The sequence below is a fragment of the Carassius carassius genome, chromosome 48 (genome assembly GCF_963082965.1).
Source record: "Carassius carassius chromosome 48, fCarCar2.1, whole genome shotgun sequence".
NCBI lineage: Eukaryota > Metazoa > Chordata > Actinopteri > Cypriniformes > Cyprinidae > Carassius > Carassius carassius.
The window spans coordinates 10,989,850-11,015,175 of record NC_081802.1 but is presented as its reverse complement, the minus strand read 5'-3'; the positions used below and the strand labels follow the sequence as shown (position 1 = coordinate 11,015,175).

The 25,326-nt window shown below is 38.1% G+C and overlaps 1 protein-coding gene and 1 non-coding gene across 5 annotated transcripts in view; one reads left to right on the top strand and one right to left on the bottom strand.

Moving 5' to 3' along the window:
* The window catches only part of LOC132131873 (transducin-like enhancer protein 1), a 30,816-nt gene extending 12,403 nt beyond the window's left edge, over window positions 1-18,413 (bottom strand). For 3 of the 4 annotated variants that reach the window (XM_059544003.1, XM_059544001.1, XM_059544004.1), the window contains exons 1-4: window positions 17,756-18,412; window positions 11,960-12,120; window positions 2,786-2,849; window positions 1,565-1,609 (exon numbers count right to left, since the gene is read on the bottom strand). In XM_059544003.1, the coding sequence (XP_059399986.1) occupies window positions 1,565-1,609; window positions 2,786-2,849; window positions 11,960-12,120; window positions 17,756-17,779 (294 nt within the window). In that variant the 5' untranslated portion in view covers window positions 17,780-18,412. Of the gene's footprint in view, window positions 1-1,564; window positions 1,610-2,785; window positions 2,850-11,959; window positions 12,121-17,755 lie in introns of all 4 variants that reach the window. The other variant, XM_059544002.1, reaches the window with a different exon arrangement.
* Window positions 18,414-23,338: 4,925 nt separating this feature from the next.
* On the top strand, window positions 23,339-23,410 carry trnaq-uug (transfer RNA glutamine (anticodon UUG)). The gene has a single exon. It is a non-coding gene; the product is annotated as a tRNA-Gln (tRNA).
* The last annotated feature ends 1,916 nt before the right edge of the window (window positions 23,411-25,326 follow it).

Here is a 25,326-nt window from a genome sequence, read left to right as displayed (position 1 = left end):
CTTCTATATCCATCCATCACGGCCCTCCCCAGGGAAACACAATGATTTCTTGTTAGGGAATGGCAACTACAAAATGACATCTTCAGAGGAGAGAGAGTTGAGGGAGAAAGGGAGGGTGAGAAGGAGGGAGCAAAAGAAGAGAAATTTGGAGAAAGAAAAAAATAGGAGCTAGTAGAAAGGCACAGTTAAGGAAATTACAGAGTGATGGGAGATTCAGCAGGGGGGGGGGGGGTAACATTAGAGAAGGGAATTTGTGGAGCATGTAAAAAAAACAAGTGCAATTGAAACAGAGGAGAGAACAGACGCTCCGAGAGTGCTGACCTAATTTAAACTGACCTGACATCTGCACATGAGAGAGAGAGAGAGAGAGAGAGAGACTGAGCGAGGAAGGTCGGGAAATGCAGATGCAATTTTTGAGGAAGGAGAGCTAGAAAGTCAAGGCTAGCTACTTTTAGGCAATATGTGTGTGTGTGTGTGTGTGTGTAGGGGGTGTGTGTGTATGTGTGTGCCGCAGACATGTTATTTGTTGATCTAATCAGTTTGTTTGCAGATTAATTTTAAAACAAAGTGCCACAGGCCACACCTAAGAGGATTTCAACTATATAAAATGCCCACAAAAAAAGATCCCTGCATAATTGAATCTGAGTTATGAATTCTACAAAAGATAAAAAGGAATAATAAAACTCTCCAGCACAAATCACAACGTGATGCCGAACAAGCATCTTTACACTGACTCTGTTTCCTGACTTGTTTTCACTGTCAGCCCACGTTAAAACCGTAGAGTGTGTTTGCATGCATGGCAAATGACTATGGATGGGCCACGATGGTCATCTAGTCATCCAACAAATAACTATCAGTTTAGTGAGATGCTGTTTTCTTTTCTTCTATTATGGTATTAAAGAGGCTTTAATTAGCTAAAACTATCTTTGAAAGGTTGCATCTTATCCCATAGAAAATATGCAATGCTTATTATAAAACACGTAAAAAAAAATTGTTGATAATTTGACCATTCTCTAAAAAGATAGTCCATCCAAAAAGAGAACATTCTGTCATCATAAATGTCGTTCCAAACCTATGAGTTTTTATCCTGTTGAACACAAAAGATGATGTCAGTAACAAGGACTTTTCGCCACTTCATTATGGAGTTTAGTTTTTTTCCCTCACTATGAAAGTCAATGGCTACCAGCAACTGTTTGGTTGCAAACATTCTTCAAAGTATCTTCTTTTGTGTTCAACAGAAGAAATAAAAAGCGCTTACACGTTTTGGAACGACGTGAGTGGGAATTTTCATTCTTTGGGTGAACTATCCATTTCGTGCATCCCTTCCAATGACCTTACTACGTTTTTGGGCCATAAAACATTTCCATTGCATTGTTGTCTATGCAGGGTCAGAAAGCTCTCAGAAATCTCTTTCAGGTTTGGAACAACAGGAGCGCGAGTAATTAATGACAGAATTTTAGTTATTGGGTGAAAAGTCCCTTTAACTTTGAACTTTTGACTTTATCGTAATTGGTGTAAAATTGTTAATTCAAAAGATATTAACAGAGGGAATCAGCAATCTTACCTGTTTGTGCATCTCTATGTTGAGGCCATAAGACATTTCATAGTACTGGAAAAAGAAAAGGATGTCATTAGTCAAGCTGGCTGTTTAATGTTAATTAGCAGTATTATTTGTTTGGAAATCAAGTCACTCTGCAGAGGTGCGGTAACATTACCGAAAATTGGCAGGAAAAATATAGATAGTGATATTATAGATAGTGTAGCGATGTATGATAAAAGTTCCTTTCAAATCATAAAAGTTTTCCCTTTCAATGTGGCGAATTCGTGAGACCAACTTGAACCTGTTGTGAAATCTGCATGGCGAAACTTACCCTCATCCGAAATTCCTGATTGTAAGGATTCCTACTGAAATGGGTTGCAGAAAATTGTCCGAACAATGATAAATGTGATCACACCTTTAGAAAGGGCACACCTTGCCACAAATGGTTGTTTAGCACTGAGCTAAGACAAGCTTGTGCAGATGATTCAGTGCCAAAAAGGTAAGAGAAGCTAGTCCTTATCCAGCACCAACATTTTGGTTTGCTTCTCACAAAAATGGCTTCATAAACCTAATATATAATGCAAGTAACATGCATGGTCTACTTTTTTGTCTTTTTGTTGTTCAAATACTTAGTCCAAAATCTCTACTTATCTTTTCCAGTGGGGGGAAAAAAATGAATAACATGACGGTAACTAAACAGCGTTCAGGTTTTAGTGAACAATTCTTTTCAGCTAGCTGGATAAATTCTGGTATGGAGGAGTCAGTGTAATTTTATTAGAGAGAGAGAATCAAGTAAAAAGGAAAGGTGAGGCAGATAGAAAAGTGTAAAAACAACAGAGACTGAGGGATAGAAAGACCCTGGCAATAAAAGAAGCTGGCCTGACAGCTGCCTGTTGTATTTACCAGCTCTGCCAAGAGCCCACGGTGTTGCTAGGCGACTCCCACACTAAAAAAATTATGAGCCAAGAAGAGAGAGGAGAAAAAAAAAAGGAGAGAAAGAAACCGTACCGAGAAAAGGGGGTTAAGCCGTCTGCCAAGAGCAAATGGCATGCCAGGCGCAGATTGCTGCCATATCTGCGGGCACTGAGGCACACGGCAGTGGCTCTGTAAACTCATTCTCTGTGATGGATGAACTGCGTTTGAAGGACTTCTGATTGAGGGCTGGAGAAAGATGTCTGCTGTTTGGATGCGTGTCGAATCTGATGCAAAACTAAGTTGGGGGGTGTGTGTGTGTGTTTGTCTTACCATGACATAATGTCTCTGTATTTCTGTCTTCTCTGTGGCCAGCTTTTCACACTCCAACTTTAGACTGCAGAAGAAACAGAGAGAGAGATATGTTTTGCTGGACTGGTTGAAAGAGATTCTGCCGGACTGTTTGGATGTTCAGATGTGCTGCACTGAGTTTCATTTATTTATTTTTCGAATCTAAGATGTGTAGGTAAATTATTTAAAAGAGGCACTGATAATTTTATTAGACAGTCAGTAACACTATAAAATATGTAGTTCATGCTGCCTTTGACTAACAGAAAAAAACATGACAAAGACAGACATAGACATCTATACACTATATATATATATATATATATATATATATATATATATATATATATATATATATATATATATATATATATATATATATATATATATATATATATATATAGAGAGAGAGAGAGAGAGAGAGAGAGAGAGCGAGAGAGAGAGAGAGAGAGAGAGGGGGGGGGAGATGACAAAGACAGAAATAGAAATAGAAATAGACAATTACAGCCAAATAAAAAGACACATCACAGAAAGAGGACTGACAGAAACATAAACCAAGAGACAAGACAGACAAAAATAGACAGATGTTACGACAAAGCTAAAGACATTAACTTAATTTAAACAAAGAAAGATAAAGATTGACAGACAATTATACAATATATAAGCACATTGGATTTACAAAATAAAGAGACGTGCAAATATATATAAAAACAAAAGACAAAAGACACAGACAAGATATAGACAGACATAAAAAATATACACAGGTTATAGACAGACAAAGATAGAAAGATACAGAGCAGAGACAGATACATAGATACACAAATACAAATGTAAAGACTAAGTCAAAGACTGAAAGACAGATAGGAACACAGAGACAAGATTTGATGAATAGAATACAGGCGGATAATGACAGATAATGAAGACAGATTCGACAGACAGACACTATATACCGACAGAAGATTGACATCCAGATAAACAGATTATACGAGGCACATATACAGAAAGACTCAAAAGACAGACAAAAGGATAAACAGGGACACGGATCCATATATAGAAAGACAAATACAAGTTAGGAAAAATCATAGAAAGACGGGAGATGGCTAAGAAGACACAGACGGAGACACAAACCAACAACAAAAGACAAAAAAAAAAAAACAGGCAAAGAGACAAAGACACAAAGTCAGAGATAGATGAATGGAAATTAAATGGACACTAATATATAAAAAGACACAAAAGAATAGACAGAGAGACCGACTAACAACTATATAGACTCATAATAAGTCGGACACAGGCAGACAGATGGACAGACATTTATAAGATATATAGACACAAAGGAACAAAAGACAGATGGACAGAGAAATACACGATAGATAGAACAATAGATAGATGGCCAGACATACAAATAGACAGACAGACAGATAAAAAGATGCACAAAGACAAATTAGCTAAAATGTAAAGACACTGAGCCCACTAGAATCAAACAGCACACGCTCTCTCATCTCTTGGCTGTATTTCAGCTCTTCACACACACTGACTTGTTTGCAGGCATCAGATTTATGCGAGCGCGCAGGAGGGCCTGGGAAAATTAGAATATGATTAATACCGCAACATTACTGCGCCGCAACAGGTAATAACGGCACATCCGCTCTCCTTCACTGACTGCGCACAACCGGCGATAATTGACTCATTTATCACTGCGAGTGAGGAAGAGCGCAAAGGATGATGGGCGTGGGGTGCTGGGAAGTGAGAGAGAGCTGGGGAGGATCAAATCCATTCCCCTGCTAGAATTTATTACACTGGAATTGCCTCACTGCAAAAGTCACCCCCGTCGCAGGATTTCCGAGAACTGACAAATCTATCGGTACACATTTCGCTGAGACCGTCTATGCTTATTTATTTATTTCCCATCTCGTCTGAATGAGTTGGCCTCAATTATGAGATGCGGTGAAGACATGGCTCCCTTGTGCAAAATCGTAGGGCAAGTTGGAATATTTTCAGGTTCAATGGATAAAGATGCTAGATCTGTTTTGGGGCTTATAATTACATAAGGTTACGAGATTTAAATACCATAATTTAGATTCTGCAGCATCTCACGCTGGGAAAAAGTGTGCAGAAAGTTCAGTGTGTCACGAGGCTAGGGTGAATTTATAAAAGGAATATCAAAAGTAATGTAGAATTAAACTTAAAAAGGTCAAATCGACACCTCAACATGCCATAAACAACAGCAACTGGAAAGTTCTGTCAGTCCAAACAATCACTGACCATTAGTTGTTCTAGCCCTTACAACAATTTACCATGTTAACCTTAACATATCAGAAATTAGAAAAGATGTTTCCATCTTCAATTATTAGTGGTAATTGTTTTGGCAAGTCTTTTTGAACATCGAACTCTGAACGGTTAAATGTGTTGTTAGTTGATTAGAAGAGGGAAAAAAATTATAAATATAGGTATAAAGCAAGTCTGAGAGGGCGCTTCATGAGCATGACAAGAATTCTATAATATATTGTGTAAATAAAACCTCTAAAACCCAAAATCAATGTTTTTAAAAGCAGTACAATTAGGCAACTGAAAAATGGATACTGAGATTTGCTAAAAGATATTTGCTAAAGATAACATTAAAAAGGCTAATAATTTAATAACATTTAAAAGATTCACTTTGAATTAGTGTTAATTGACCGCAAATTACATCTAATAGTAAAAATTATGCATAAATTAAAAAACATCAACTCCTCTATGATGATGCTGAGAAAATGAGAAGCCCCAAGAAATGCACTCCCCAAACTGACATGGAATTTAGGCACATAAACAACATACATAATGATTCTCACCCTTAATTACTTCAATCCATACAATGAGAAAGGGAGACAAAATCTTTTTTTTTTTTCAAAAGATAAATTTCTTTCCCTGACAACCAATCAGAGGTGGAAAGAGTACAAAAATATTCTACTCAAGTAAAAGTACCATTACATTAATGAAATTTTACTTTTTTTTTTTACTAATTTTAATTTTTAATTTAATTTTTTACTAATTTTACCAGTCTAAAAATCAACTCAAGTAAAAGTAAAAAGTAGCTCATTTAAAATTTACTCAGAGTAAAAATTACTTAGTTACATTCTAACAGTGGGAGGGAGTCAAAAATGGGACAGGTCTATTAATCTCAAACTAGTTGTTAATTAAAGGAATCAGTTATTTAGAATAATAAAACATTTGGGCTGTTACCAGGCAAATCGGTATCAACAAACTCATCTTTTAATGCAGAGGAAATGCAGAAGATTCATTGGAAGTGGCATTTAGATGTATTACACTGTTTAGTGCAGGACAAGAATGCATTTAACCTGCAGTTACAAATGCATGAATAATGTTTTGATATACAAGACATAAAATGTTGAATACTCATTTGTAATGATAAGAAATTAATTATTTAAAAAAATCAAAAGATACTTTAAATGTGAAATTAAAATGGCCAGTATGTGTCAGCAAGTCTCTGTTAATAAGTGAGTCATTGCGATTGAATCGAATCATTTAAACGGTTGATTCATTCAGGAACGAAACACTGTCACGTTGCTCAGAGACGCAAAACTGTGCTTTGGTGGCTGTGTTTGGAATTATTTTCTGTTGCAGAAATAGAGCTAAAAAAGGCAATATGGTGTCTAAAACGCAAGTCTCTTAATTAACTTGTTTACTGAACTGTTATATGTATGTATGTATGTATGTATATATTCATGATTATTTTTGGAGGAAAAGACGGCATTCTTTGTGTGATTTTGATTTAATTTATGAAATCTGCCCCATATCTTCAATTTTGTGATCATTCTAAATGCATTTTAGGAGACTGAATCACACAGTGAAAGAACGCACTATAAATGCGCGCGCACATCATTAAAACAAAAAACATGATATTATCGCAGACGATATATATAGCACACTCCTCACCACTGTCTTTTTGGCTAATTTGTGCAAAACCTCTTGCTAAAATGTCAAAGCTTCATTTTAACCACCAATGCAACGATGCAATTATTTAGCTTACCTCTAACGTTACATTCTTGCGAAGGGTTGATGTCCTGTCGAGATTTTATAAGCTGCTAGTTTGGTCTTCCTAGGCAAGTACAGCTTACACTGCATAATAGAGCATACATATGGCCAGGGGTTCAATTCATTTCCTTCGAGTTCAACTTCAGAATATGACGGGGTTTCGTTTTCAGCATCTTTCTTGTGATTTTAGCGCCAGTTTGCCCTCCTGCCCATTATTTACTGACGTAGTTTCCAGGGAGCGATTTTTTTTTTTTTTTTTTTACTCAGTAATTGATGTGTTTTAAAATGTAGCGAAGTACAATACTTTAAACAAAATATACTTAAGTAAAAGTAAAATTACAGATTTAAAAAATTACTTTAAAAAGTATTAGTACACAAAAAAGCTACTCAATTACAGTAACGCGAGTAAATGTAATTCGTTACTTTCCACCTCTGCAACCAATAAGATGATCCTCTTAACGACCAACAAATCTGCAAGCTGCCTATGCCACAGCAGTCCTGCCAGCAAAGCACCATTACTTCAATATGTACACACTGGCTAACTGCACTTTTAATAATCTCGCACACCACAACAGAGTGAATTCATAAAAACGATTCAAAGTGAAGCGCCTGAATGAGAAATTTGAGTGGAAAAAGCAAATATTCAGTCTGACGATGAGGAGTTTCAGTCCAATTAGAAAAAGTCAGGACACTTCTTCACTGATCTCATCTTCATTTGCCATGCCTGTGCCTCATTAGTTAAAGCCCTTGTGTCTTCTGTATTCTCGTAATGCTTTTTCATCGCTCTGCTTAAAGCGCATGAACACATGATGATTAGTTAGTGAAATAGTCCAGTACAGAGCTAAATTAAACCCCATTACTGCCTGAGAAAGGATTGATGAAGGTTTTGCCTGGCAAATTTGCATTTTCTGCAAACTCATGCACTCTTTGAAGCCTGAAATGTGCTCTATGCTAGTGCATGAACACAGATGCATGCACTGTGTTTTTTAAAGCTGATGCCGATATCTTGGAAAGCAGGGGGCCGATAGCAGATATAATTAAAAACTATTTTTTTGACTAAATTTGAAATCATTTGACACTGGATTAAAAAAATAAATGTGTTCATACTTATCGGCCGATGCCGATATTTGGAAATTCCCAAATATCTCCCGATATATCGGCCTTGGCAATATATTGGTAGACCACTATTTCGAATCCTAGACCACAAGGCAATTGTGGCCTAATGGTTAGAGATTCAGACTTGTAACCCAAAGGTTGCAGGTTTGAGTCTCTGCACCAGCAGCAATTGAAGGTGGAAGCATTCTCTTCCACCTTCAAATACCCACTGATCTGCCCTTGAGCAAAGCCCCAATTGCTCCCTGGGCACCACAGCAAATAGATGCCCACTGCTCCAGGTGTGTGTTCGCTACTCACTGCTGTGTGTGTGCCCTTGGACGGGTTAATGGAGTTTTTGTCTACTGAAAGTTATTTCGGAAAGACATTTCATCAGCTGAACAAACAATATGTTGTTAAACAAAAGTACAATCCATTGAATCCACTGTACTTTTCACAGCCTCGTCTTCATCCCTGTCAGAAATTAATACAGTGCTACCCTGACTACGATCTATACTGCTGAACTGTTAATCAAGTTACAAATCAATGGCATACTATTGTTAGCATGTTTATAGCTAGCTACCTGAATAGCAGAACAATTTTATGTGCACTTGTGCTTCTAGTCATACACCAAGTTGGCAAACCATAACGCTATAAAACAAAACCGTGCCCACATTATTCCACATGGGGGAAACTAAAACAGCCCTGTTGATTCAAGTATACGGCAAACATTTCTGATGCAAAACTCTGTCAGACTCACACCAACATTAAAGCGCAACTGCGAACCAAACCACCCACCACTAACACATGCACTTAAATACACATGCGCTCAACGAGGGAATGCCGGACCACACACATACAGATGTATCCAGCAAAGCAGACCTAAACCACAAACCCCAGACTGTATCATAAAGATGCCTAGAATCCACTAAAAAAGTTCACTCTGTCTGGGCACAAAGAAGGTATCACAGGTATCAGAGCAATGCTGTTTGTGTGCGGGTGACTGTCTGTGGGTTGGCTGTCTTTATGTCTGAGCCATTGCAAACCCAGAGGACACATTAGCAAGGTAGGTGAGCTGGAGTGTGTGAACTTGTGTGTTTGGAAAAGGGCTGGGCAAAGCAAGAACTACTGTAATGAGAACCTCTGGTCTAAAGCTCTCCTGTCTGCTGATTAGAGGCCTTCTGCAAAAAAACACCAAAACCTAAACACACAATCATGACCACGCAGAGGCATAAGCAAAACATGTGCAGTGCTGCAAGCAACACAGCAAGGTAGCACCGTATGGAGCAGCTTTCTTTGTTATGCAGTTCCTGCCTGGTTCACATTTCCTGCTGGACCTTACGCTGTAACCTGACATTGGCCTAAGTGTGTTTCTCACATAGACCAGTGCCCACACACAAACACACCTCTTCCCAGCTCATCTTGCCAAATCTCTTTAGCTCTGACTCTTTCCTGTCCTTTAATCCAACACCAATCAGCCTCCAGACACAAATTACCAGAACTAAAATTAAAATCTAAGCCACGCAACATATAGCCAAGAGCTGTTTGTGCCTGTCTGGAGTGTCCTGTGTGTGCCTGCCACGTTCTACCTGGAGCGGGACCAGCTCCGTGGCAGGAGTATTCTTTTGGGAAATGGCGCATCTGAAAAACCATGGGAAGGCCTCTGCTAATCTTGTTGTCTTACCTAAAGGAGGTTTGCGATTTCAGACTTCACATTGTGATCCCTCATGAAGTGCCCTTCGGGGGATAATTACAGTGTGATCAAGAAATTTAAGTCAAACTCTAAAATCACCCATTGACTTGAACTCACAGAATGTTTGACATTCAAATTATAATGCTGCCTTTGTTGTGTTGGAAAGATGGTACTTACGGGATAAGCATACATTAACAATACTGACTATAATTATGAGTGGGGAAACTCTGGATTTTCTCTAAACCCTTAAATCGAGTTGGGGCACTAGATGGGAAATCACAAAACACATTGAATATATATATAGATTAACAAGCACAACTTGCATGAATCATGAGAATGAAGTATTTGCATACTGTACTGATTGGATCACACATAACTGAACACAAATGTAATTCATTACGTCTTGAGCAAAGTATTAAACTTATCAGGGCTCACAAAATTTCAAAATCCCTAGTATCCTGGCAGATACAGGATTTCTCAAAAACAAAAAAAATCGTACGAAATGATAAACATCACATTTCAGCCTTTAAACCATTTTTAAGAAAAGGGGCAAGTCAAATGTCATATTAATTTAAAACAGAAATGTATATCTTGATTTTTTTTTTTTAGAAAAGCACATAAGCTTCATTCACACTTACAACTCTGTTTGCTATGTAAAATTATGTTTCAAATTTTGCATTGGTCTGAACAAAAAAAAGCAGACTTGCTTATTGAAAATGCGAATTCATTCTCCGCCAGTAGGTCGTGCTTTTAGAGCACCAGAGATATTGCGGTTTCTCAGGTAACGGCGATAGAAATTTTCTGAAGACATTCGGTTCCCTTCAGAGATACATTCATTTAAAAAACACCCGCCAACTTTTAACTTTAAATTTGGAGCACCCATATTTATTCAGTGAAATCACAGCCTTTTGAAGTTTAATAGTCACAATAAGCTATATCACAATTCTTGTCTTTCCGTTGTCAAATTTAAAACCTCTTGAAATTATAATCAAGACTTTTTAAGGCCTTCAATTTGATACAACTAAATTAAAGACTTTTTAAGGACCTGTGGGAACCCTGTACTTAAGATAGCCCATCGGGCAGGGCGGTGGTACATTTTGGTAGCCCAAATGGAAGCAGAATAGCCCCGGGAAGCCAGGCTGGCTATTTAATGAGCCCTACTTATGTTGACATGCTGTAATGACAATAAAAATCCAAAAAAAGAAATGGCTCCTGCTGTATTTATTAATTATTTGATAAAATTGTGCAGGTGTTTGGTCCTCTGCACCAGCCTCAAGCCAGATTCATTAGATATCTAAGCAACAACTAACAGCAGAAAGCAAGAGCATATCAGCAATTCTTAAAAACTCATTGGAAGACCAATAGAGGGCCACATGTGTGTGGTATTATAAATTAAATTAATTTAGAAAGGTGCATAAAGTAACTTCTTCACTGATGGGAAAGATTTTGAACAAATACAGCCATAATTATCCAGGCAGATATAAGTGTAAAACCAGCAGCCATCAGCAGGGCTGAACTCAGTTTGTACAGAGGATTATATGAGCTTATTTGACTGAACTCCAAAGACGGGAACAGAAGAGCCCTAACAATAGGAATGTGGGGACTAGGTGGATTTGCCAAAGCTGGCATGAGGAATCAAAGCTATAGCCATGTGAAGGCTTGCCAGTAATAAGGAGGGGTGTACGAGTGTGCAAAAGGGGCATGGACTACCATATCAGAAAGGATGCCATCCCCTACCAGAAATCCCACGTAGGTCATGCCGGGTCTGGCCACATTCCTCAGCCTCAGAGTACACATCAAATTCAAACCCACAGAATCAAAGGTGCATGTGTGTAATGAGAAAGTGGTGGGTCTTTCCCATTCCAAAGCTACAGTAAGGGATTTCTGTTGAATACTAACAAAATCCTGTGCCCTACTTGCTAGAAATTCCATCCAATCCTACTTATAAAAGGCCACCTTTTTGCATATTTAGCTTTTGCACACTTCCCTGGAAGTTTCTAATAATCCCAAAGACCTTGATTTGCTGGTTCAGGTGCATTTATCAACAGTTAGATCTAAACTCAGCAAGAAAATGGCCTTCCATGAGCAGAATTGGACACCTCTGGTGTAGAAGGTTGATCAAATGGAAGGCCAACTATTGGGGCTAAAGTCAGTCATCTTGGTCAAGCTGGTTAGAGTTCGTACACATCTTTAGGCAAGCATAAAACTAGCCACCCCAAAAAAAATAAAAGAACTGTGACAACCCTAAACACTTAAAATTTAATCTTTTTTATTGCCCTTTTTTCTATTGCATGGGTTGGATAAATTACAGGCTCAATCACTCATTTTAGAGGGGGTTGTACCTGTGATACTGTGTCTGCAGGAACTGGAACTCCTCCTTTATGCGGTCCAGGGTCTCGGAGTAAGTGAGTTTCAGAGGTTGGGTTGACCCCGATGCTGCAGCGGCCGCAGCTGCTGCTGCTGCAGCTGAAGCAGAAGACCCGGGCGGTGGTTGCAAAGGTGCCTATGTGGGAAAATAAAGGAGGTGAGTTAACATCTAAAACTCAATGAAAAGCTGCTTTTAAAAATAAGATAAACTTAAAGCAAATGCATATAGCTGTCGGGCCTAACGCATGGACATGGAGACGTTAATCATTTCATTACTTATAATGAAACTTGGCTTAAAACATTGAATTATTAAATCTTCAAAAAAATCTAACGATTCATTCAGTGCAAACATGATTTGAGGAACTCATTGCACAGAGGTCTGTGAGCAAGATAGAGAGTTCTGTGCACATGGCAGAAATGAAGGACAGTGATGAAAGACAAGCTCCCCAGAATGAGAGAGAAAGCAATGAAAGAATGAGAGAGGGTGGGGGCTGGGGTAGTTCCATGACATAGGCTCCATTGTAAAGGGATAAAGCATTACAGACTACATTATATGTCTATATCACAGTGGTTGTTGTGGGTGTGCTGAGAATGGGGGATTGGGGTGAGGACCATGCTTACTGCTAAAATTAAGACATTTGTTTAAAATTAAGTATGGATTAGAAGAGGGCGCAAGAAAGAAGACCCCATCAGGGTGGGACCCCTCCAAGCTATAAATGAATTCCGTCAACTCCAGCAATTAGGAGCTTGGCCTCAGGGTAATGCAAACAGACAGGCAGACAAAAGCCTATGTGCTGTACATTAGGATCTGTCCATCCATCTTTCTATCTTTAAACACTTCTGCTGACTAAGGTCCTCGAGCTCACGACTGCACCGCACAGGGGTTCTTGCACTTCTCACGAGAATCTCTTCTTCTGAGCTAAAAGAGGGGAAAATTGCCAAAAGAGACATGATTGATCAAATGTGAAAGTGCAAAAGCCCCATTACTTCAATTAGCATGGAGCATTTGGTTTTGACGGTAGTCACATTTACTGCCAAAAACTTGAGTGGCTAACCGTTGGCAAAGTGTCACTGGGTGTTATGAGCATGTGTGTGACCTGCATTAACACTGTAAAGGCCTTGTCTTGCCAAGAATTAGAGAAAATGAAAACACAGTGCATGGACAGTTTAAGGTTTAAGCTTGTCTTTGAGGGATAGGGACAGATGCAACTGCAAATATCAAATGGGGGTTGGAGGGTGTCTGTGGGTAAAAGGGGTCACCCTGTGTTGGGGCAGCAGGATTGGAGTACTGGGGGGGGGGGGGGGGGGTTCCTATGGGGGGTTGGACCGATCTACACAGAGAGAATGGAGCCTCTCGGCCTTCGGCTCATGGGAGACATGGCGCATTGTTAGAGACTCTAACAAGCTCCTCTCTCCAGCCCTACATTTCAATCTGCTGTCCAGATCCCCAGGCTCTCACAGCTCCAGCCTAGCAGGGAGCACACACACACTACAATTACTCCTCACGGGCCAAAGAAAAGAGTCTGGAGAACAAGAGGAGGAAGGCCATTTGACGGAGGGAGGCGGGAGGAAGGGGGAATGACACTTGGCTCTACTCCCTTCTTCCTCTTTATCTTCTCTTTCTACCCCACCCAGCCTCTCACTCTGATATTCACCTCTTTTTATTGAATTTTGCGTACAGGTGCTAAGAGACTTCCGGAAGAAAGAAAAAAGGATTGACAAAGAGAGCAGGCCTTTTCTGAAAGGCTAGCTCTTTGAGACCAAAGAGCCAGTTGCAAGGAGCTTCTTGGGGACTGAATGTTCATTAATAAGACATTCAAGTTTCAAAACCACAGAGTGTCACCACCTCTCAGAGGCCGTTATTGTGGTTCTTTCTATGTATCGAGTTTCAATATGACAGCCATTTTGATTCAATGCTCTTATAACCTGGCTCTCAGACTAAATCGCCTTGTAAATCCTCAGTGCAAGTTTCCTGATGGTTGTCACAATAAATAGTCCACTTGACCTCGACAACAAGAATTAAACCTGGCATGGACCTGGCATAATTAGCATTGTGGTCCACTCTTGCTGAAAGTCACAGACCCAGTAATCTGTATTACTGCAAAACTCTAAACACCCAAATTGATTGAACTGATTAACTCTTATCCATCCAGATGGGTCAAAACAAAAATGGCATCTTGAGGCAGTAATGACTGCAATCATGTTAAAAAAATCTCACACTTTTAGACTTAAAATAGTGAAGAATCACAAGTTCTCACATGACCCTTGGTTAGGAACGGGTCAGGATAAAGATGCAGTCTGCTGGAAATTATAGCTTGAGCTGTCTAGATACTATGAAAAGCCCAGTATATAGATTATAGGTATGTCCAAGTCCATTTCTTTACCACACTCACAATGCGTTTTTTGTAAAGTGTGTGTGCATGCATGCAACGTTTTCATTTCTTTTTTCTAATTACATGTTGTGTTGCATCAAACCATAATGATCTCCCAAATCCCCCTACCCACCCACTTACTAAGACTCTAAATGAAGAATAAGCTGCAAAACACTACAAACAATCATACACACAGAGAAAAATACTGCGCCTATGTCCACTGAGCTGTCCAAACCACAGCTTCTTTCATTCTTCCAGAGGTCTGGCTAAGGGGCCTACAAGACTCCCACATGACCTACATCTGAGAATTGCTACACAGCCTGTGAAATGCTGTGGCCGGCCATGATGACTGACATCCAAAACCTGTCAACACAGTGGCCTAACCTTTGATAAAGCCATTTCTGTTTTCACACACAAATCACTTGGAAAAAACAGACCACATGCTTGATGTTTCCATTCCCAGAGAATAGCTACAGGGCCCAATTTGGAATTCTCCAAACTTTCTAACTCTTCACTGAGATCATTGCTTAAATTATAACTGTTCTTTAAAAACAGTTGTATATTCTCTTTAGGTGTCTTTCCATGGAAGCCTCTGAGAACCAGCAAGCCTGCTAATTATACAATGTTTTTCCTAAAAAAAAAAAAACAAGAATTAAGCTTTCACATAAACATCTACCCTAGAAAACGGAATGGAGAGGACTGAGGCTAAAATAATTGGAATGGACATTCTGTATCTTGAAGAAGAACCTCTTTTTAGGTGTACACACAAATCCATGGAACCAGGCAATGCTTTCTGCAGCAACGTTTGAAATTCAGGCATTGCATATCTTTCGACTACAGTGTCAACAACTGGCAGGCATTTGCATTTTAAAGAACCTCCCCGGGAATCTGACCTAGGTGCGGCCTTGTTTCATTGATTCCGTACTCTACGGCAGCATGGAGCTTTAAGGAATGCCCGAGCAATCCCTTATTAAGACAAGGGAGGGGATGTGGGGTGTAGTATGGTGCCAGGCACCTGTTTCATTAACATCACACATCTTTTCTCTACCCTCTCCGCAAGCTCGTTATTCAAATTTCCCCGCTGTCAGGATACATTAGCGGCACCGCGACTTTGGCTTGTCAGCTGTGGTAATTGCTCTAGGTGCTTCCTTTTTGAGGTAACCCGCAGCCTGTTTGTTCTTTCGGTTATAAGAAATTCCATGCTTATTCCCAATGACTTTTGCAAACTGAGGGTGCCAAGGCATGTGCCATGGCCAGAATGGGGCATGCCTTAATTTCTCTTGGATTCCTCTGGATACAGAAGGCTGGAAGTAATGGGAACAGTTTCAGGCAGGAATACTGAGAAATACCTTACATAGGAAGGACAGTGATGACTCCTCTGTTGGAGATGTCTTAGCTGGAGCAGATCTCTCCAGAAACCAGAATTAGGACCAATCAGCAGGTGTCAACAGGCAGTTTGTAGGAACTGCCAACTGTTTCAACCAATTTACCACTTGAAAGTGATATTCAATTTAATAATAAAAAGTAGTAGCTAATTATGAAATTTGGAAGTCTCACATGTAAACAATCCAGTTTTTGGTTTGCATTACTCAAAAAGCAATATAAATACAGATGCAAATCATTTTCTCTGTTTATCTGAATACAAAAACCTTATTTAATTCCATAAAATATAGGTATGATGCTCTCTAAGCCTAAAGTGAAACTTTGAACAGCAACCACTCACTCTCCCATTCAGTGTTAAAAGCACTTTGAAAGCAAAAAACTGATGGACTCAATAGCATGAAAAATATTGTCTTGGTTAAGATTTTTGACTGAAGCCATCCCTATTTCAAACAAAAGGTTTTTTAATTAAATTCCTTGTTTTAAACAAGATGATCATTTTGGACGTATTAACCTAGTTCACTCGTTGAGGAATGTGTGGGTTGGTTCTGTCTGTTTTTCAACCTCTTTATTTAATGCAGGAGGTCTCATTCCAATCTCATCAAGATATATTTGCTCATAATTGACTAAAATAAATGCCTGTGCCATAGTTAATCTCTCTTCAGATTAATTTTAATTTAGCTACTTACAGGTTATCTCTAAAAACTTAAAACTATGATTTGGGCTCAAGAAGATCTCTTTACTTATTAAGATGACAAAACATAGCTGTATCACATCCCAACCACCTCTTCATGTTTCAGGCTGTTCAAGGTGAATGGAAAGAGACCGTATTCAGAAGTAGCTATGTTCCCTGGAAAAACAGGTTGGACCAATCAATCACTCATTCTAAAGACAAATAAGAAACGATCATCCTGGTCACTGCAGAATAACATCTGAAAGGGGTGTAAAATACTTAAATACTTCACCTATATACCATGCATATCCTTCAGATCACGAAATTGCACACCCCAGTGGAATCTAATTTTCATCCCTTGCGAAATGAATGTCCAAGCATTCATAGGGAAGGTTGTGGTGCTGGGGGAAGGGTGTATGGCAACTGTAGGGAAACCTCAGGAAGGAGTTTAATATACATAGTTTGATTCAATCAGTTCAGTGTCTTAAAATAATAACTGACATTAATTAAATAGCAGACGACCAATATGGGTTTTTTAACAGCACATCATGTCAATACGATAATCAGAAACCTGGGTGACCAAAATCATGCCCGATATATCTGTGATACAGGCACATATACATTTTAATTATTATAGCAATTGAGATTTACACATGTACACTGAAACCAAATGTTGTTTCCCCAATATTTTCTTTATATCACATTCTGTATTATGTATTGACAGGATGTTTGAACTATTCTGATGCAACAGAGATCTAGCGCATATATTAATCGACCAAGCAATGCAATTATCAGCCGATTAACCTCAATTTATACAAACAAAAGCAGATATATCGGCTGAAATATCACTAATTATAAAGTCCCAGCTAGCTTTTTTTAAAGAGATTTTACATGCCTTATGATAAAAGCAACAAACAAAAATAGCATATGAGGAAACTTAAATGTATGAAAGGTGGGGAAAAAAAAGTGTGGCACTCTTGAAACTTCAAGTGCATCACCAGAAATACAGTGATCTGTCTACCAGCTCAAATGGGGTACAACAACAACAACAACTTAAAAGGGAAGTAGTATCCTTTAAGAACACTGATAGCATTGGTTACCTCGAATATCTCGGATAGCCTAATTTAAAAGCACATTTTAGTGTGGCTCGAGTTGATTTAATCATGCCTTGATGAGTAGTAGCCTACTACTCGGCCAACAACAGTTTCACAATTCATGTGAACGTTTACCCCAAATTATGAGACAAAGGGTACAAACACACTTTGTTTTAGCATATGTATGAAACATACAAAAGCGCATTGCGCACCAAGCAGACGGTCATTTCGCGGAGTAGTAAGCTAACTTACCGGAGGTCGACTTTGGGGAAACATGATGAATAACGGGTTTGTTGCTGTTTGAGGGTGTTGCGTTTCGGTGTTGCCTAAAATGTTGTTTCAGAAGAGTCTGCGCCTTTCTGTGGGTCTCAGAAGCACATTTGGCCCTGTTTCGGCGGCGCCAGGCTCGGCTCGTGCATTCCTCGCTCAAGACTCCCTTTGTTCTGCTTTATCGAGCGATATAAGATGCGCTCAGTCCGGAATCAAGTCCCTCACTACGACGCACCTCGAAATATCCGAATGCACGCGCTCGGCCTTCAGAGCTCCCCCGCCCTTGACGCGGTTTACTGATGAAAATATTAAAGAAACCAAGTGGATGGCCAGCAATCGTGCTCCCGAGACGCGACACTCCGCGCAGCTGCAGGCGCCTTCTTTTGTCTGCTTCTCTCTCCTTCCTCATCCGCTCCTTCCTTTCGTATCCTCAGCTGTTTTTCAATGGGACATGCGAGTTGTTTTCTTCAAAAGAAACGCATGCCCCCCTGTGCAAAAAGAGAAGGGGTTTGGCTTGTGGTAACCAGAAGCAAAGAGTTCAATTCTCAAGTTATACTCATTTCAGGCTGCTGTGGGAGCAGGAACCCATAAGACGCGTGGATCTGTTGTGTACTGTATTTGTTTATATGGATAAGTGACAGAATAAAGATGCGTTGGTTTAATTAAAAGGAGAAATCGTTTATGTATGAGTTCGTGGCAAGTCATTAGAAATGTGGTCTCCCTGTTTGTTGGTTTTTAATAGGCTACATGTTTGAAAAACATTAATGACTCAATGATTTAATGACTCCAAAAATGCTCAGTTGTGTTAGGCTGATCTCAAGGAAAAGCACTACAATACATGGTGTGTACACAGCCTAATCACGTTTTGAAGGAAATAATATTGAAATTAAGATGTTTTGTGGTTACCCCTATTAAAATGAGCAAACCGTTGGTTTTTATACTATAGTCTGTGAAATATGTGATATTTTATGGCTTTTACACATGTCATGTCTTGTCACATGACAACAAAATGGCTATCTGAATCTATCTTAGTCACACACAGTTTTTCAAATATTAGCAAAAGTAGTTTGTTTTAATGCTCCTTTACTACTTATGTCAATATTTAAACTTTATAATGAGACTTTAATTAATTTTGATGAACTCTGGACAGATGCGCACAGGTCCACATCAAATATATATATATATATATATATATATATATATATATATATATATATATATATATATATATATATATATATATATATATATTAAAATAGTCCAAGATTTCAAAAAATTGTTTTAGATAATAATGGTTATTATATAATAATAATTGGTCTGATAAAATCTCCTCTGAACCAAATTTTTAAAAGTTATATTTTGTGATGTAGTTTTAAATATAGCATCCCGCCTCTGTCGGCTATTCACACGTTCTCTTCACATTGCCTAATTTTATGCACAGGACTTCGATTGAAAAATAAGGGTGCAGCTAACTGTACAATGATTGAATGAAATCTCCACGTGGGGTTTGACCCAGGCACAGTCAACGCAGTCTGCTTTAGCCAATCAGCGCCGAGATCGCCCCACGTGGGGAGCGCTGACAGCGCGCTGATTGGTGCGCGTCACTATTATAGAACCCCAAACGTCAGTCAGGCACTCAGAGCGACCAAGAAAACCGTTTAACTCTTTCGGTAAGCGATTTCTAAATCCTTTTGTGATGTAAAGTTCTCTCTCTCTCTCTCTCTCTCTCTCTCTCTCTCTCTCTCTCTCTCTCTCTCTCTCTCTCTCTCTCTCTCTCCTCTCTTTTTTTATTACTTTAAATCGCTTTGCATTGAAAATGACCACAATGAAATCCCACGGCTAGTGGTTTAAAACGAGGGCCTATTTCCTATGTAAATCACTTTTTGTTTAGACCACCAGTCTCTCCATCTGTTTATGAAATATTTTGATTTTGAAGATTCCTGAGATTGTCAGTCCGGCTTCGGTATAAAGATAACATGCTCCGGAGGCCAATAGGAATCAGTGTATGACCTAAATCAAATCTCTTGTGTGTTTGTGTGTGTGTGTGTGTGTGTGTGTGTGTGTGTGTGTGTGTGTGTGTTGCTCTGGGTCAGGGAATACAGCTTAATAAGCTTACAAAGGCATTATCACTGAGGAATATCTTGGATAAATAGTGATTATAGTGAACGACAGTGATTATATAATATAACATAAATGACATAAACCATGACATAAATAATATAATACATAAACTCTCTTTTTGTGTAAAGAAATGCAAAACGGCAGGAGACATTTATTAGTATTCCAGTGGCGTGACCCCTTTAGCTGGGCTCATAATTAGAGAGGCAGATATTGAAAAAGCAATTTTCCCACTGTAGAAATCACTACCTGGCAGCAGTGTGGCTGAAAAACAGAAAGAAGGGATGCGGAGGAGGAGAGAAAATAGAGGGAGGGAGGAGTGTAGAGGGATCTGCTTAAAAGAGAGATACAGATTTAGAGGATGTATGGGGACTGCAGGGGTGGTGGGGGGGGGGTCATTATTGCCATTTTTCTCATTAATTTTAATGCACAGAGCAGGTCTCCTGGCCACTGCAGTCCATATTGGAAATGGTCATAAAAGAGTCACATATAAGAATCATGGTGTAGGACGTCTGATATATGTTGTTTGGTGTGTGTGTGTGTGTGTGTGTGTTATCAGAGAGAGAAAAAGAGAGCATTTTAAAGCTCAGAATTCACAAAAATTTAACAAGCAATGGTCAATATCTCTATTTTTCAGATCAGACGAGAGGAGCTTTCCAACTGAGCCAAGAAAACTGAACAAAATACATTTTTATCCCCTACAGTGATTGACATTATTTATTCCACAGTCGTCCCTCACAAGTACCAAACTTGATCAACGGTCTTCCCCTGTAATTCACTTTCACATGCAGCCCACACAATATTGCAACAACATCGATATTAGTATTTTGAAAGCTGAACAGGAAAAAAGGCCAACATGTTTCTTGCTTCGTTACTAGGAAAATATGCTTTTAGCATTCAGAGTTGGCAGTAGGGAGAATATTTAACACACACACACACATATGTGTGTGTGTGTGTGTGTGTGTGTGTGTGTGTGCATGCAAATATCAGAATCATTATTTTAAATAAATATCTTAATCATGAAATGGGATACAGTATATATATATATATATATATATATATATATATATATATATATATATATATATATATATATATATATATATATATATATATATATATATATATATATATATATATATATATATATATATATAATATTTATTACTTATATCTTTTAAATGTGTGTGTGTATATATCCTTTTTTACTCATTACTTACATTTTTACATGCATTCATATATAAGGAGTAAAAACGAACACACACACCTACACACACACACCTACACACACACACACACACACACACACACATATATGTATATATATATATATATATATATATAGCCTAGATAGATAGATAGATATTGTATTCTTCAAAGTCATCTGAAGCCATGCTGTGAACTCACCAAATGCAAGCCATTATTTGCTGAAAATCCCCTCTTCTGTAGCTCTCAAAACCTCATTTGCATTTTTGCACATCGAAATTCAGCACAAAAGAATGAGATTAGTGAATTTTTTTTTTTTTTTTTTACTTTTTTTACTTACTTATACCATTAACACAAACACAGCTTTTGGTTTTCCATTCTCTAACAACATACAGTTTCCATGGTGGATATAGAGTTTCACGCACTCGAGTGCAAACATACCTGCACACATATATCAAACTGACAGAGGCGTCTTCACATTCTCCAATTACAGGTCTATATTTAGAGCAGAAATGTTCACTTATTCAGTGGCGTAAAGATCATTAATTTGCATTTGTGTTGGTACTTTTCTCTTGGTGTGACACTTGTAGTAACCTACTTGACTGTCTGCTCAAGTAATTGTTGCAATACATGCACTAAAAAGATGTGACCTTGCTAAGGAAACACTTAATATCAATGATTCAAACTCCACTTTTGGATGAACTCGACATCCAAAAGACTAAAGAAAGAAAAGGAGACGTAAGTAACCAGCCTGCCAGAACTAAGCACTGAGAAACTAATGGATGAATGGAAATGAGGATCTGCGGGAGGCATGTGAGTATGTTGCCTGGCCAGTATGGAGGTGACTGACACCCAGACAAGGCTATGCTGTTGTCATGATCCCCTCTACACACACACACACACACACACAAAACACACACCCTTCACAGACAAGCCTCATGTCAGCACAGAGACGGCAGGCTATTGGATTCTCCTCCCCTGGGAACCCCCCTCCCATCCTCCAACTCTCCCCCCATCCATCCATCCCTCCTCCTCTTTCCTGCTTTCCCCCAGGGGGCAGAGAAGGGGTAATGACCCACATCAGCATCCAAACACACACACACACACACACACACACACACACACACACACACACACACACACACACACACTGTCATTGAAGCACATTTGCACCCTACACAGGAGAGCAACCCTCAAAACACAGGAAACAGAAATTCCACCACACTAATTATTCAAAGTATAATTAAAATGATTCATACCAACAAAAATGATGCTTCAACCTTGGACCAAGACAATGTATTTGCATATCTAGAGATATGTCTATATAATAATAGATGTGTATCAATTATTCTCTTGGCTGCCTTGCAGTACTTTCTTTATTTGAACAAATTCATATCCAGTGTTATATTGACAAGAGAAAATACTAAATAAATTTGATTGTTATTATTATAATTGTATTTCTGGCATTTAAATGAGCCAGCTGTGTGAGGACATTTTCCTAAAACTGTCTTAATCACATATTACAAGTAAAGCAAGATCCTATGCTATGAAGCTTTTTAATTTATTTGTATTGATTTAAAAAATGCCTAATTTGTATTGTCATTGTGGCAAATTGTAACTGTCCTAATTTGCTTCTAATAAAGATTGCAATTGCTGAAATAATAATAATGACCCCACACATCATATGTATTACGAGCTCCGGCTGCCCCCTTCAGTTCAACCGCGGTATTGCAAAAGTGAGGCCGTCAGATTACTATTAAAATCCACGGAAGATGCGTTAAAGTGTGGAAAACATGTTGACCGTGGACGTAATCGCAAGCTTCACATGTCGCTTTCTAATTTTCACACAGATTTTAGATTTTCACGGTTGGTACGTCTTCATCATCTTCATCATCAGCTTTCAAGTGTATTAACTTTATCTTAGTTCGTGGATCTCGCGGTGTTTTGTTGACGTCGTTTTGCGCGTTACATTTATTATAGTTTAATCACTTTAATAGTAAGACAAAACGATACATTTCGTACTTGAAAAAAAAGAAAAACCAACACTAACGTTACATGCCACTCAAAGTTGGGAAGACACGATAAAACGTTATCTTAACATACAGGCTATGTTTCTGTTAAGTAACGTTAACTATGTTTTATAGATTAACATTACAAGTCATCAATCTTAAGCGATTTGATATCCAATGACAATTGTCTTACTTTGAAATATAATGCTGTGACGCAGAAACCAGTGCACCTGGTTCTATGGTGTAATGGTTAGCACTCTGGACTTTGAATCCAGCGATCCGAGTTCAAATCTCGGTAGAACCTATAATTTTTTTCCTTTTAAGCATCGCGAATAGTAATATGCAGAAAACGAGTAGAACTCGACGAAAAATTAATTTGATGGCTATAATTATTAGCATACTTAACTGTGATTTTTAAAAAAAATAATTTTAAACTAATCGTTTCATAAACGAAACAGTAGATATAATTACATTATAAATATTTTTTTAATAATAATTTTAAACTAATCGTTTCATAAACGAAACAGTAGATATAATTACATTATAATATAATATAGAAATATTTAAAATATTGTATGCTACACTTTGACAGTCTCACCATGTAACATAATTCAGCGAGTGGTGTCCAGATATCATTCCAGGAATGAATACAGTTGTATTCATGTATAAATTAAATTGTTTATCGACGTTAATCGAGTACAAAAATCTTGCATTTTGATCGCCTGACCACAGAACCTTTGAGGAATAACTCCTTGATAATGCAGTTAATTAAAACGCCAAAGTAGAGTTTTCAGGGTTTAGTCATATCGAGGTGTTACACTTCAAATGTCCAGGAGGAGTCAGTATATCACATATTACATAAGTGTGGGAAAATGTACATGATTTGAGTTTATAATTTTACTGCTAATTTAATAAGGAGATCGTATAGGATTTAATTAATTACTTAATGTTTTTGTATAAAACATTTTTACTTTGGTTGTAAAAAATAAAATAAAATTGAAATCATAAATCATTTAAACCTTCGGGACATATGCAGATTCACCCAAAGAAATGTTTTGTCAGATTTAGCTTACTTCTGGTAGAAACACGAGTCTTTAACACCAAACATTAACTTTTGGATCTTAAAATACTCAAATTGTCTCCTCTGTCCAGACATTGCACATTGATAGGAACACTGAGATACAAAAAAAAAAACACCATAACAGCAATTCAAAATTGTTACTTTTTTTGTAAAAATAAAACATCAAATTTTTATATTAATGCTTAGAATATTACAACATCAATATTGTAAATTTTTCTTTAATTTAGTGCAGTATTTTGTTATTGCAACATTTTATTGTCACTTTCATATCTACTGCAATTTATATTGTATACCTAAGTTCACTCTTATCCCACCGTTCACTATTGTGACCATCAACACAGTTTACTCATTCTGACCACACTCAACTAAATATATGCGAATGCATATATTAATACTAGACACCCTAAAGATCATGTGTACCAAAAACCTTTGTCATACATTTATGTTAAGACACATTTTGTAGCCTTTAGTTTTGGAGCTTTGATGGAGCCATCATCTTCTCAAGGTGCAAACAGGAAATAAGCTGCTCTGGTCATGTGACAATTTGCACTAATCATGTGAAAGTGCACATATTTAATTGAGACCCTTTTTGTTTTTTCCATATTTGCAGTAAGTACACCAAAACGTCAGTCAGCTTTATAAATTAAAACATTTTTTACGGTCACTATTGTGATCGGTGGGATTAAACGAGTTAATAATCATCTAATAAAAGCAATTTTAAAAATACCTTGAACTTTTAAATATAACTAAATTTGGAAACATTTTTGCTTTTGGGTAGTCAAAGAACTGTTTAATTTCTCCCTTTTTACACTACTGTCGACCACTCACTCACAAAGCTGTTATGATTCCTCAGAGAGCCGCAGAGAACAGCAGCAACAGTGAGCGAGTATAAATATATAAACTCATCCAGCCGGTGGTGGGGATGGCCGGGAGCCAGGCTTCAGTGACCCCTGGGCTGGAAGAAGTGTAGCATTGTCTCTCTGGGCCATCAGCTCTGTGCATTTCAAAATGAACAGAAGTCAGATGCCAGATCCCTTCTGGATTATTTACTTTTGCCAGGCTACATGCCACATACACCTTACATTTTTTCTTAAGAAAGGGGGCCTTTTTGGCCAATAATGAACTCTACAAAAAATTAT